Source organism: Nanorana parkeri, unplaced genomic scaffold (genome assembly GCF_000935625.1).
Source record: "Nanorana parkeri isolate BGI_ZX_2015 unplaced genomic scaffold, ASM93562v1 scaffold331, whole genome shotgun sequence".
NCBI classification, from domain to species: domain Eukaryota; kingdom Metazoa; phylum Chordata; class Amphibia; order Anura; family Dicroglossidae; genus Nanorana; species Nanorana parkeri.
The window spans coordinates 5,746-20,021 of NW_017306599.1; the positions used below are offsets into that span (position 1 = coordinate 5,746).

General features: G+C 43.5%; 1 protein-coding gene across 1 annotated transcript in view; it reads right to left on the reverse strand.

The window, feature by feature from the left end:
* Nucleotides 1–4,170: 4,170 nt before the first annotated feature.
* ANAPC7 (anaphase promoting complex subunit 7) overlaps nucleotides 4,171–14,276 on the reverse strand; it is a 40,169-nt gene continuing 30,063 nt past the window's right edge. Inside the window, exons 8-11 of the mRNA XM_018558308.1 lie at nucleotides 13,309–13,505; nucleotides 10,858–11,082; nucleotides 9,964–10,114; nucleotides 4,171–4,478 (exon numbers count right to left, since the gene is read on the reverse strand). Of these exons, the coding sequence (XP_018413810.1) occupies nucleotides 4,289–4,478; nucleotides 9,964–10,114; nucleotides 10,858–11,082; nucleotides 13,309–13,505 (763 nt within the window). The 3' untranslated portion in view covers nucleotides 4,171–4,288. The remainder of the gene's footprint in view (nucleotides 4,479–9,963; nucleotides 10,115–10,857; nucleotides 11,083–13,308; nucleotides 13,506–14,276) is intronic.

Sequence of the window (14,276 nt, forward strand, 5' to 3'; positions counted from 1 at the left end):
TCTTCAAACAATTACATTAAGGCTTCAAATTAGTATAGAAATCTGTGTTCTCAGAAGAGAAAAAGTTGAATTAGGGATCAAAAGCTGTTCAAAAGTGCACTCTTCACTGACGTTCAATATTCATAAAGCAAAGCTTTCAGTTCCCTGGAACATTATGTAACAGTACTCCACATTTTAATCTAAGAGGCATGTGAGTGCACTTTCCTAAAATCAGATCACTCGCCCATTTTGTACAAAGGTCAATCAGAATCAAATTTGGTTTCAAACTGCTTAAAAATGACAAGAACTTTTTAATGTCCAAATTAACTTTCCGGTCAAATGTGCTAAACACATTCTAGGTGCATCAAAACAAAAGTGGTTCAAAGTCTTTAAAATCACCCACATCCTGAGTAGAAAGTCTTGTCCCCCTGCCAGTGGGACCCTTGCCCTCTGGGGGAAGCAGTGGTCTCTATGCAGACGATCCGACATCTCTACTCTCTAGTCAGAGCTTGAACTCTCCAATCAGAATGGAGCATAAGCTCTGCTGATTGCAGAGCTATAGCTATGAACAGGTAGGGGGGCCTGGCCAGGGGCATCCCGTCAAATTTTCTGGGCCTGAGACCGGGGGTGCACGGTACCTCTGGACGGCGCCCCACTCAGTTTGCTGACATCACTAGTTGCCAGAGCATCTCGCTCAGCTCTTGGCAATCAGTGATGTCAGTGAGCTGGGTGCGACACCGGCCAGAGAGTCGCAGGTTGCCAAGAGCTTAGCAACCTGGGACACTGTGGCCAGGAATGGGGAGGCAGGTGTGCCCCACCTGACCAAATGAGATTTCACCTGAGGCAACCGCATCAGGCTACCTCAATATAGGAATGGCCCTGGGTCTGTCAGACCTCTGCAAGGAGACCACACTGTTATGCACCTGGATTTACCTTTTCTCAAAGGTTTTGACCTTCTTTGTACAATAGGGGTCTTTTTAAAGAATGGGGTTCTGATGAGAGATGCATTCATATATACACTTTATGATTTATTATTCGGTGTACTATTACACACAAGTTGGGACCCTGGAAGTGTTGCTTAAATAATATTGAATTACAGTAAAGCCACCTATTTGAATAGTAGGTGTTAGGGCAACAAAGTTCAGTGTGGAGACTACTAAATCTTGACACTCCAGCTGTGGTGCAACTACAAATTCCATGACGCATTGCAAGACTCTGCCAGCCACGGGCACGAGTCCTGGAGGTAAAAACAACAAACACCTAGCACGTCAAGCTGACAAGCACGGAGCTCTGAAAAAAGCCATTTTGGAAAAGAATATTAGAGAAAATAAATGTCATAACTTTAATCAAACATACCAGTAAATAAAACACCTCCTCTGTTAAATATCAGTTTATGTGCCATTGTTGGGTAGATAATAAAGATTTAAATGACCGGTCTCCCAGGGACTTCAATGGCAAGTCTTCAGGTCCGCACACCTGCAGCAGCCATTATGAAGGGCTCCCCCTTCCTCCTGCTAGTAATTTCCTACTATCTTTTAGTTCCTTTTGCAGACTCCAGTTGTTACTGGTTGTCTTTCTGCTCTCCTTGGTGTTTCTGCAGCTCCAGGGAGACAACTGGAGTCCCCTTTAGGGACCTAAAATCTGGTATTAAGCACGACCTTATCAGATTGGATCGGGCCTGATGTACAGTAGTTATTTCACCCCATTGGGTGAATATTTCACTGCCTTTGTCCACTCACACGATGGGTATCGATGGAGTGATTCATTGGATGATACAGAAAGAAGGAAACTTTATGTTTCTGTTTTGCCTCGGATCAAGCAATGTCTATACTAAGTGGTATGTTTGTTTGTTTTTTTCTTCTTTTATTACTGGTCTTATTTCTTAAATTACTTGTATTCATATTGTAAAATCCTTAAATAAAGAATATACAAAAAAAAAAGCCGGTATTAAATGAAGCCAACTGGACGATACCTACATTTTTACATGGAGAAACCAATTGTGGTTAATATTCAAGTATAACAAAACATTGTACTTTTCGAACTGTTTATGCTATTCAAGCATCTGTCATCCAGGAAATCCATCTAAAGAAAACCAAGCAGGCAAAAACATCACTTGAATGTTTTATTTAACAAAAAAAAGCACTATCCAGCATACAGCTAAATTCAGTATACATTGTATACAATCTGATTTTCCTTGTTCTTTTAAATCCTATTCAAACATGATTACATATATGACGGCATACTGTATACAATAATTGCAGACGACTGACAGGCCAACAACTAGCATTTCATTTTAAAAGTCTATATACAAATATACATATTTTGTATATGAAAATGCAATGTACACACAATATAATCACAAAGATTTAAAGAGGAACTCTTGTCTAATGGAATACTGGATACTGTTTTGAATGAGGCGCTGATGAAAATACTACCCCTTCAATAGAGATGAGCTCAGGTTCCGACCAAACACTGTACGAACCTGAGCTCCTCCGGGGAGCCGAAGGCGGCAGGAAGCTCCTTCCATGCCACCCAATCAGCTGCTGGTGGGGAATTCCACACCTGCAGCTTGATGTAAGCAAAGGGACGGGATGCCGTGACATCATTGACCTTATGGCTACATGCCTATATTTGGTAAATTACATTTACCTAATATGGCTATGTGACCATGCTAGATTAATGAAGTTAGCACAAGCATGCCGCCCCTTTGTTTACATACAGCTGTGGGGGTGAGGAATGCACATACTGCAGCTGACTGGGTGGAAGTACCCATGGCACTTCCTTGTTTGGAGGGGTTCAGGTTTGGAGTGATCCCCAGCTCATCCCTACTCTTCAAGTGCAATAAAATTTAATGTGTAGTCTAAGACAGCACACTGGGAGTAATTGCATCTCTGATCAACCCTCCTCACCTTTACACAAAATATGAGAGGCACCTTTCCAAAGCAAAGTTCAGATCAGCTTAGCTATGAACTATTGAGGTGAAGTAGTCACATGCCTTTTCTTTTCTGCATGTGCCTGACTGTAGGTGGAATAGAGATCTTATTGCTTGCTCTCCTTTGCAGACTTTATGACAGCTGTCAGCAACTGCCTATTGATTCTCTGTTCAGGAAGGGGAACAGAGGTGATTGCAGGTCAGCAAAGTTCCCGAAATCAGTGGGCCAAGAATGCCATTTGGTCCCTGTAATTGAAGGCGCCGGTATTTTTTTGGCATTTTTGGTCTGTTCATTTGTGAATCTGTGCCGATGTACTGAGCCCACTGGTAACCTCCATCGTAAACACATATGCAGACTTGAAGTCATCAAGTGGGAAGATCTTGGCCCTCCATGCCCATGTGTGGGTGCCCTCAGAATAAAGGTCACAGAAAGCAGAGTTCTCATTAAAACACCATTTGGATTATGTCATGGGACCAGCTTAGATGCAAATGGTGGAAGAGTGGCGATCCTTAATGATGGATATGGACATTGGTCATTTTTTCCACACAAAGAAAAATGTACATGAATACAGATAGTTTGACATTACGGCCATTACACTAGCATAGAAAACCTGTACTAAGAGAAATATATATGTGGGCTGCCAGTGCGGACCTCCTTCTGAAAATGCTAATTTACTGGCATTCTCTGAATTCAACATGTTGAACCTCTGACCTGGAACAAGTATTAGGCAGGGTGGGCACAAGGGAAGTCAAAACTCCTGATCTGCAAACTTGCTGCCAGTTAATATCCCATAAAATGCTAAAACCAATGGATTTGCATGATAGCCTGGCAACTAGTAATTTTTTGAAGGCCAGCAGTGACATCTTATGTGTTTTTCAATATAGGTTTGCTTTAATGACACAACAAAAAAGTCAATTCAGCAATCCAACGTCACCTTCTTTCTGGGTGGATACATAATGGCTTGTTAATATGGAGGGAAAAAGTGTCTTCTAAAAGAAAAATAAAAGCAACCATCATGATGCTAGGTTTATCTACCATGGTGGAAATTGGAAGCTGCCACTAATTGCTTGTTATGGTTCATAGGCCCAGTTCTGGTATCCTCTGGCTTCTTTAAACTTGCCTACAAATGCTCATAGTATCATCTCTACTGGAGATGTCAGTAATTGATATAATGAAAATACGCGGACAGATCTTGGAGGCTACAGGAGTGTTTCACTCTTTAGCAGTCAATTGAAGCTGCAGACAGGGCAGATACAACAAAATAGGGACGGTAATGCCACAGCAAAAAGGTCTGCAGAAGAGAAGCTTCCCATAATCTGGATACATTTCATAAAATAGATATTAGTACGTTTCATACATTTTACAGATTTGTCAGCTCACTGCATTCCAAACCACTGTTCTTGATCTGCCCACTGCGCAGCTTCACTATCACTGCCTTCCAAGTCTCCCTCTTCTCCACTCCCCTCCATGTCATCCACGTCTTCTTCTTGTGTAGCATCTGTTGGACTCTCCTCTTTCTCCATCTTCTGCATTCCTTCTAGGGATTTTTGGTCATTTGGATCCAAGCTGAAAAGAAACCAAAGTGATCATTCATTCAACCTCTCCTGCCCCACACAGGTAATACATTCTTTATCACTTGCCCTTTTCCTTTTAGAGTCTAAGCTCTTGTTAGTTTTAGAATAAAAAGAAAAAACTTTTTATTTTTAAGAAAGCCAATGCCTGCCACATATAAAAGATGGAGTAGAGTATGTGTGTGCTGTATGGGGTTTTATTGTCAATCTTTCAAAACCAGTTGAAATCCTACCTCTTTTCCTCTACTGTTTAGCGTTGCCAAACCAATGAATTTTAAAGCCAAACCCTAGTCCCATACCTCAATGCCTGGGAACTGGTTAAATAATAGATCTATGAGCTTCAAATTAACCATTTTTATGAAAAAACAAAAAAACACAACCTTTTCCTATGGCAGCATAGTGGCTTAGTGGTTAGCACTTCTGCCTTGTAGCAATGGGGCCATCAGCCTGAGTGCCAGTCAGGACACTTTCTGCATGGAGTTTGCATGTCCTGCCTGTGTTTGTGTGGGTTTCCTCTGGGCTATATCGTGTTCTTCAACACTTTAGAATATCATAGTAGCAGTGGCGGAACTACCAGTGTCGCAGAGGTCGCGGCCGGGCCCTGGTGTTCCGCCACTTGGAGGGGGCCCAGGACAGGAGGAAGGGGCCCCTGGTAACCGCTGATTACCAGGATATTTAATATCCTGGTAACCGCTAATGTCAGTAACCGCTACATGCTTCACGCTGCTCCCCTCACCTTGTTCCGGGCGCAGCGTACATAGTAGGGCCAGTTTTAGACAGGAGCCAATTATCCTACCAGCATATCATTAATGAGCATGACCAGGATGGCTGCCTTGCCATCTGCCCAAACAGCTGATAAAAAGCTTTCAGCCCCCAGGAAGCAAAGCACTATAGAAATACTAATTAAATAATTTTTCTCCTCCGACCAGATCTGAACGCACGCTGATAGGTTTGACCTTGTTTTATGCCCGCAAGGCTATAGCCATGAACTGGAAGAAGCCGGCCCCGCCGGACTTGTCCTTCTGGAAGAAGTTGGTAAATGATAATCTTCCTTTGTACCAAGACACATATGCCCACAGGGGAAGCCCTAACAAATTCCATAAAGTTTGGGATAGCTGGTTGGAGTGCACGAACTCAGCGGTAGACTATGCAGCAAGAGTCTGAGGGGGACATAATGCCCATATGGGGATCCTAAGATAAAAGTGGAGCTAGAGTCATCTGGTTAGCCCAGGAGAGGCCGGAGGCCACACTGCAAGAGATGTTCTACTACAACAAACAGGAGGTGACCGAGCCCCTAGCTACTAAGTACATGAGCAGATGGTTTTGGCCAAGTGAGCACTGTAGGGAATTTCGTTTTTTTCCCCGCCTGTAATTGGAAGCTTCCCGAGGGGGGCATTTCCTTCTGACCTGTAGTAACGGTTGTTATTGTTAATGTTTTGTTATTTTTCTGTTTAGACCTTAAGCATGGCTGTATGCTGTATTATTGTATGCATTGCTATGCCTGGTGCCCTCATTGGACACAAATAGCGTGCACCGTTGTGCCTTAATATGTAAAGCAATAAAATATTTTCTCAAAAAAACAAAAAACTTTTCTCAATATAAATGAATGTGCCTCCACCCCTCACAATGATAGAGGTGGATATCAAGGCACAAATCACTACCACTTCCTGATTTTACTATAAACACACAAGAATCTAACTAAAATGTCATCTTGCAAGTATATTCTATGCAGATACGTCATGCTGCACAGAGACGCAGGGTGGATGCCTGACAAAAGAGGTGTCAATTGCTTGCTGCAGAGCGCTCTACGATGCACATGCTCCATGCTTTACATCTGATACTGAAATGCAGCATTCTGCAGTAAAGGAAACCGGAATCCAATTCTCTGTACTGCCAACATGATTCCTGTTCTACAGTCTGCTCCACGACTCTATCAAGTACTGCTTTTCCATTTCAGGTCACAGACATATCTCAATATTGTCCAATAATAAATAAAAACACAGATGAAAAAATATTATTATTTCTATGTAAAGTGAAATACTGGCATTTTTTATTAATTTTTTTTCAGAAATTATATTAAAACCAGAAAATGTTTAAAGAATAAAAAAAAATAAAAAAAAAAGTACCCCAACATCGCAAGGGTTAAGTGCTTGTTTTTTTTTTCTAGGGGGCCCAAATAAAGCAAATATGCTCACATGATCCTCGATATAAGGACCGGTGACATCAAGTCCTATGCAGGTCCATTGACCTGCATTAGACATGAGGATGCTGAAGGACATTCCACAGCTGAAGCAAAGCAGGAGAGAGGTAAGTGCCGAGTACCCCAGGACCAAGGATCAGGTGAGTGATATAGCTTTAATTCCCCAAGACAAAATGAGCACCTTTGCAGTACAGGGGTGGCAAGGGAACGTTTTTTTAAGTTCCTGAGGTTTTTTTAAGGAATTCTGGCTTTTTCTGCTTATGATAAGTAACATAAGAACATAAGATACAATAACTGAAGTGGATTTCTTAAGCAAGTGAAGGTTCTCCAAACCATTCACTTTACTCACATAAACCGACCTTACATCTAACGTAGAAGAAAATCTGCCATAGAGAAATATGGGAATGCCAACAGTTGTCCTCTTCATTAAAATGCTAATTTCCTGTCTCTGGTATCAAAAAAAATTCTGCCACTGACCCAGAACAACCATGCAGCAAGTGACAGGAGGATCAAGTCAGAGCTAATGATCTGTATAGACAAATATTACAAATTTGGGGTAATGAACTAAGGAATATTGAAGCCAGAAGATGAGCATGACAGCCAAGTGTGTACCATTTCCCCAAATGCATGGCAACCCATGTTCTTCTCTCAAATAGATTTCCTTGACATGGTGGGTGCGGCCACAATACACTTAATGCAGTTCAGGAGCCTCGGGCAATTTGCTTGGCCAGGAGAAGAGGACGACAAAGATGCAACCACAGCGCCAAGGTCTACGAGACCTGCAGCCAGAGCGGGTATGGACGTTCAGTGGAAGTTGGGCTTCCACCCGCAGGCATACTTAAGATTTGCACAGAGGAAGAGGAAGCGCTTCTTCTGGCAGGTGAGTTTACAGCAAAGGAAGAGCTTCTTCGGGCAGGGGAGTTTACAGCAAAGGAAGGAGGAAGCGCTTCTTCTGGCAGGGGAGTTTACAGCAAAGGAAGAGCTTCTTCTGGCAGGGGAGTTTACAGCAAAGGAAGAGGAAGCGCTTCTTCTGGCAGGTGAGTTTACAGCAAAGGAAGGAGGAAGCGCTTCTTCTGGCAGGGGAGTTTACAGCAAAGGAAGAGCTTCTTCTGGCAGGGGAGTTTACAGCAAAGGAAGAGCTTCTTCTGGCAGGTGAGTTTACAGCAAAGGAAGAGCTTCTTCTGGCAGGTGAGTTTACAGCAAAGGAAGAGCATCTTCGGGCAGGGGAGTTCACAGCAAAGGAAGAGGAAGCGCTTCTTCTGGCAGGTGAGTTTACAGCAAAGGAAGGAGGAAGAGCTTCTTCTGGCAGGGGAGTTTACAGCAAAGGAAGGAGGAAGAGCTTCTTCTGGCAGGTGAGTTTACAGCAAAGGAAGAGCTCATTATAGCTGGTAAGTTTACAGCAAAGGAAGAGCTCATTATAGCTGGTAGGTTTACAGCAAAGTGCCTTGACAACTTACTGAACTGCAGTAAGTGTATTGTGTCAGGAGTGCATATGTAGAGGCCCTTTGCTGTAAACGTACCTGCCATAATACGATCTGCCACCTTCTCCCTGTATATCTGCGGGTGGAAGCCCATCTCCCGCTGAACATCCAGGCCCGCTCCAGGTCTCAGACCTCAGCGTCGAGGTCACATCTCTGTTCGCCTCTCTTCCTAGCCAGTCACAAAACAAACGGCCCCAGGCTCCTGAACTGCATTAAGTGTACTGTGCCCAGAATTTGGCTTAAAAACCAGGAAGGGGCAGCAAAAACAGCCAGTAATGCAGCCATCATGTCAAGCTTTTTTTCCCCCTGGTGATCCCGCCAGTAACACACTTCCTGTTTTAGGATGACAACACTTCCTTAGTGCACTGCATCTATGGAGGAGTGGCGTTGTCACCCATGGACTGGAAGTGGTCTAGGACTACAAAACACCTCCTTCTCTCCTTCTCCATAACAAAACAAAAAAAAAAAGATGTGTTTTTTAGTTCACAGAGCGAGCTGAGAACAATGCCAACAGCACAGGCAAAGAACACAGGAAGTAATTCGTTCAAAATTAGAGGTGCACCGAAATAGAAATTTAAAAACCGAAAAATAGAAAAAATTGTCAGGCCGAAACAGATACCGAAAATGTGTTTATTTCAATTTTTAAAAATATTTTATTTTTAATAAACTTTTTTTGAAAATGTATATTTATTTTTTTATTAAATATTTTTATTTACTTTTAGGGGCTTTGGGGAAATATTAGGGGTCAGACCCCTGATATTTCACTTTTAAAATAGAAAAAAAAGAGATTGAGAACACAAAGTCCTCAATCTCTTTTTCTGTATTTCCTGTTATCAATGAATAGGAATCCTCTATGAGTGTTCCTGTTCATTGATAACATAAGGACAGAGTATGTTTCCTATAACTACAACTATGAATGTACAGGAGGCGATGCAGATCTCTTCCATTCATTCATAATTGAGGATATATTAAGCATACCATATCCTTACCTATCTACATACACTCAGTGATCACTGATCGCTGAGTGTTTGTAGCCTGCTCTCCTCTCTGACACGCCGTCACAGGAGGCTGAGTGAGCGGTGCGAGAGGAGAGCCCAGCCTCCTGTGACAGCGCTGTCTAGGCCTCCACACCACTCTGCCGCACTGTGATAGGCGGCCGAGCGGTGTAGGAGGGCAGACACCAGCCGGCTGTCACTATCTCTCCCCCCCGCTGGGACACAGAGCAATGCCCAGCGGGGAGGAAAGAAATCAAGGATGCGCCGATGTATTGGCATGAATATGGCACTTTCGACATTTAGTCAAAAGTGCCAATTTTCGTCCGATATGTTTCAGCGGCCGATATATCGGTGCATCCCTATTCAAAATATTTCTGACATGATCAACAGGTATAATTTTTGCACTTATTGAACGGATAGAACAAAACACCTGCAATGGTTTATTTACCAGGCCAAAAGGAAGCAGATATGTCCATAGTTAGTGCCTACAGTGTATTGCTAGGCAATTTTTTTTTTGTTGGGAATAAAATGGGAAAGGGTTATATCCTCTGTCAAGTTTTCATTGCTGTATGTGTCCCCACTGGAAAGACTGAGACGAGAGACTTCTCCTGCTACTGGGGGAAAATTTCATAGAATATTATTTTTATTTCCAAACCGCAAATACAAAAGCTAAAACCAGACAGAGGTAACCTGCTTTAACTCTGCACGCTTATAATGAAATGCGATACTTCCTTGGAGTTCTCCTTTAAATACAAAGTAACCTGACACCTGATGCACAAACAACTATTGATCATTGATCGATACCTTAAAGCGATGCTGTACTGATCCATGGCCTCCTGAAATTCATTCACAGCCACGAGAAAGTCGCCCAGCATCCGATGCAAGACGCAGTCACTTTGATTTGCAAGGGTACTTCTCAGCAGAGCTATGCCTTCTTCATATTTCTGCTCTCGACCTGCAGGTACAGAATCAATTATCTGTGTCACAGCGGATGGAAGAAAAGCCAAAGGATCAACACACACGTTACAATCTGATTGTACAATCTCCTTTAGCTCTACCGATAAGTATGTAGTGCACAGTCCTGTCTGATCGGATACAAAATCGAATCGTTACAGTGGATGGGTCCTCATATTACATAGAATGATCATTCTAAAGTTAATTGTATAAAGATTCTATGGTCAGATTGTAACACGCATGGGAACTCTTAGGGCAGAGGTAGGCAAACGTCAGACCTCCAGCTGTGGTGCAACTACAAATCCCATTAGGCACTGCAAGAATCTGACAGCCACGACTCCCAGAGGAAGATGCATGATGCAATTTGTAGGTTCACCACAGCTAGAGGGCCTCTGCCTTAGGGGATGATTTAAAAACTTCCGCCCAGTCATACAGTGGGTGAATGCCATTCACACAGCATTTCCACCACTAGATGGAGCCAGGGAGCATAAGAAATGATATGATCCTTGGCTTCATCTACTGTCCTCATGGTAGGTTGCGACTACAAAATACACAGGTCTCGGTACAAGGAATTTACTACGAAATCTTCTGTTTTACTTCACAGGGCTGCACCAAGGCACAAGTGTTATACCTAAAAACAATATTTCACCCCCACATCAATATGCTGCACACAATCCAACACGGTATCCAGTGTGAACAAACATTCTGCTCACGATTGGGGTTAACAGAGAAAGAATGACTTACTAAGCAACTCTGATTTCTTTACCACGGCCTTGATATAATCCGGCCTTTGTAAGAGAGCTTTGTCCAGGAGGGTTTTGGCCTTTTCCTGAGTTACCGGATCTTCCAAACATACTGTTGCCAGCAGAGTCAGTGTCTGGGCATTAGCTCCTAAGGTTTTGTAGACATTGTTGGCCATGACCATAGCTTCCCGCACACTGTTGGATGCCAGATAACATTCAATCAGGCCTGGTGACAGAAAGAAAACAAAAAAGCATGCATTTACAAAGAGATAATTCATGTAAATGGGTTTGGGCAAGCGTGCCAGGTGCTGGTATTAGAGGCCATGCTTCGCAGAGCTTGCACAAATTTTACAGTAGTACTCATTGAGGCAGAAAAGAAGTGTGCCGCCATTACGGAGCAATCTCTGCGCACTTTCTGTGCATACAGAACAGTTAGGGCACAAACGGCATCCAATCGCCGCTATACACCGAGACAGCACTGCCGACCAACTACTGAAGTTATACTGGCTCTGTGAATAATTACATTCACTCACTTTAATCAGCCAGACAATCTATGTAACTACTGGCGCATATAAATTAAAGGGAGGAACTGGCAAAGTTTCAATAAAGATCAGCAATCGTCCCAGTCTAATGGCTTCCACAGAAAAAAAAAAAAAAAAACCAGAGCCATCCACGAGTAAAAGCCCTATACCGCCATCTTCAGATGAACACTTAGCAAATATTAACGTTCAGTAAACATAACTAAAGGGCACAGAACCAAATACATTTCTGACAAAAGGTGATGAGAGATATTACTACAGAACAGTAATGGGCTTGGCAGACAGCCTCCAACAGGCAATTTAACTCATCGGAGGTGAGAGGGAAAGGGAAACAGAACATAGTTTTATATACTGGATATACAGGATTTTATTTTTTATATTTCCAGGTGATCAACTTTAAAAGAGACTGCCCCATTCTTGGCACAGCGACAGTCACCTTAAAGCACACCAACCAACCCACTTATACTCCACCTCACCATGCTCTCTGTTGTGCTTTTCACTCACCTCATAGTTCTAGCCGACCTGTGACAATGAGACTGTCACAGGTCGGCTCAGTAGATCGGGAGGTGAGCGAACACATACCGGCGTTCGCTCACCTCTCGATCCTGTAACGGCTCTCTGCTGTGACAAGGGAGGGGCTGGATTCCCCCCTCCCTGCTCCGATCCGCCAGCGCTGACTGGCAGGACGGACGTGGAGGGGGCGGGTACAGCTGGCTCTGCCTCTAGGTTACCGGACGATCGCAGGATCACCTGGTGTATGGGTACCTTAAGATTGTAATTAAACAACCGGCCGGGGGCTTCTTGAATGTGAGTGGACGTTTAAAAAGTCTCTTTAGCCCCACCCACTCGCACGGTGCGTACCAGCGGGAAAAATGTCAAAACTGTAGAGCTGACCGATCGCTTATATTTTGTGCCCCCCCTCCCCCTATGTGATAACAATACAGTTAAGTGGGGGGGGGGGGGGGAACACACACAAAAAATGTTAAAGTCCCCTGCCCCCACATACATACGACAAACATGCGTTGGGTGCGCCTACTTGCAAAAACGAGGATTGCGCCCATTACAACACACGTTTCAAATCACTGCGAACGTCGGAGCATGAGCAATATTTCTAGGGCCATCAATCACTGATAAAACTAAACTGATGAGCTATAAAAGCATCATCTTTGGCCAATTATGACCCTTTGCAGACCGTAAGGAGTGCAGGTGGTTCTTGGAAACCTCCAATGGTGGTGGTGCTCTGGTGATCTCACATATGGTGCCGTGCAAAGCTCAGAATAGTCTCAACAGGTCACCGGCGCGCGCGCACACACACACACACACACACACACACACGAATTCAATATCGCTTAGATATGTTTATTAAAGAATGTCACGACGTGTCTTTAGAAGCTGAAGCTAGCGTTTCGGGACCTCGGAGGGTCCCTGTCTTTTTCAGGGACCTTAGAAAACAGAATAGTATCAATTTACTGCATTTCACCCATCACAGTGCCTTAGGTGCTACGGAATAAGACATCCGAGTACTGAAAATATGTTTTTCTGTAATCCCAGCATCCCCAATTTTTCCCACATACACATGCACTGTAGGAAAAAAAATGACAATACTCACAAATATGCAGCTCAACACGGACACATACAAGACCAATTTCAAATCCAATTCCATAAATGATTCTATACCCTACACCGCTGGCACCCAACCTGCAGCTTGCAGGCCCCAGAAGTGGAAGCACCGATCTGCAAAGGGGCTATAATGGCCGAGATCTTACAGTCTCATGCAGCAGATTTCCAGTCTGCAGTCTAACCATCTCTGATAACACATCTGTAGTCTGACGGTCTTCTGTAGCATTACATACGGTATACTTTCAGGGGCCACATTATACCTCACAAGTTGACAACCACTGCTCTGCACACACCTTCACAGCAGTCCAGCCGACAGGGTGCCAATCTGATTGCTTCTCGGAAATGAATGATTGCTTCTTGCACTCTTCCCATATTCCTCAGTGCTGCCCCTTTCAGTAACAAAGCTTGAACACTGTTACTGTTCAGCTGTATTGCTTTTGCGCCCAGATATAAAGCCCTGGAGTGTCGCTTAGTGTAAAAGCTGTGACACCTGAAATAAAAATAGAGGGGGAGACAATGTACAAGCAGTAAGAACAACAAGCTGGGTTAGTCTTAAAGCCCAACTCTGGGCATTCTTTTTTCATTAAAATGGACCTCCGAGCAATGTACAAAATAAAAAAGCAGCTCAAGATGCAATACTGGAGTTGTCCCCTGCAGTCATTTTTTTCCCCTGCCATAGAGATCGTTAATCTTCTCCGGATCCTAAGGGGGCATCACCAGAACGCTCTTTATTCATACTGTACTGAAGCGGAGAGCAGCAATGACACCATAATGTCAGCACTGTTATCTGCAGAGGACAGCCTGTGTTAGAAAAGAGGCAAAAAGGGGAAGAAGACTCATTTCCTCACTTAACCGGCCTGAAGACATCTAAAAAAAAGCAAGTATAAAAACAACAAAAAAACCAGACAGCATGGGGGCCTCCAACAGGGAGATGGAGGCTAAACTCATAGTTTGGCTTTAAACCAGTAGAATACAGAGCCATGATTGTAAAACTTGGGTCTGACAAGCTGTCCAAGCCCAGTTCTAATGCATAACCCTCATGGACACAAAGCACAATCCATATATACACACCAATAGCTAAAAAGGGACCTTCAAAATTTACATTTCAAGGTTTGGTAGGACATATGACATTGTTATGCGAGTAAAAAGCTACCCCTTTCTTGCCATGCTTAATAATTTGCTGTTCCCAGCGTCCTGAGCTGAGGCAGCCAAGATCATATAGTCTCTGGCTTCCAATCATTAGAAAAAGTGGGAGATTATA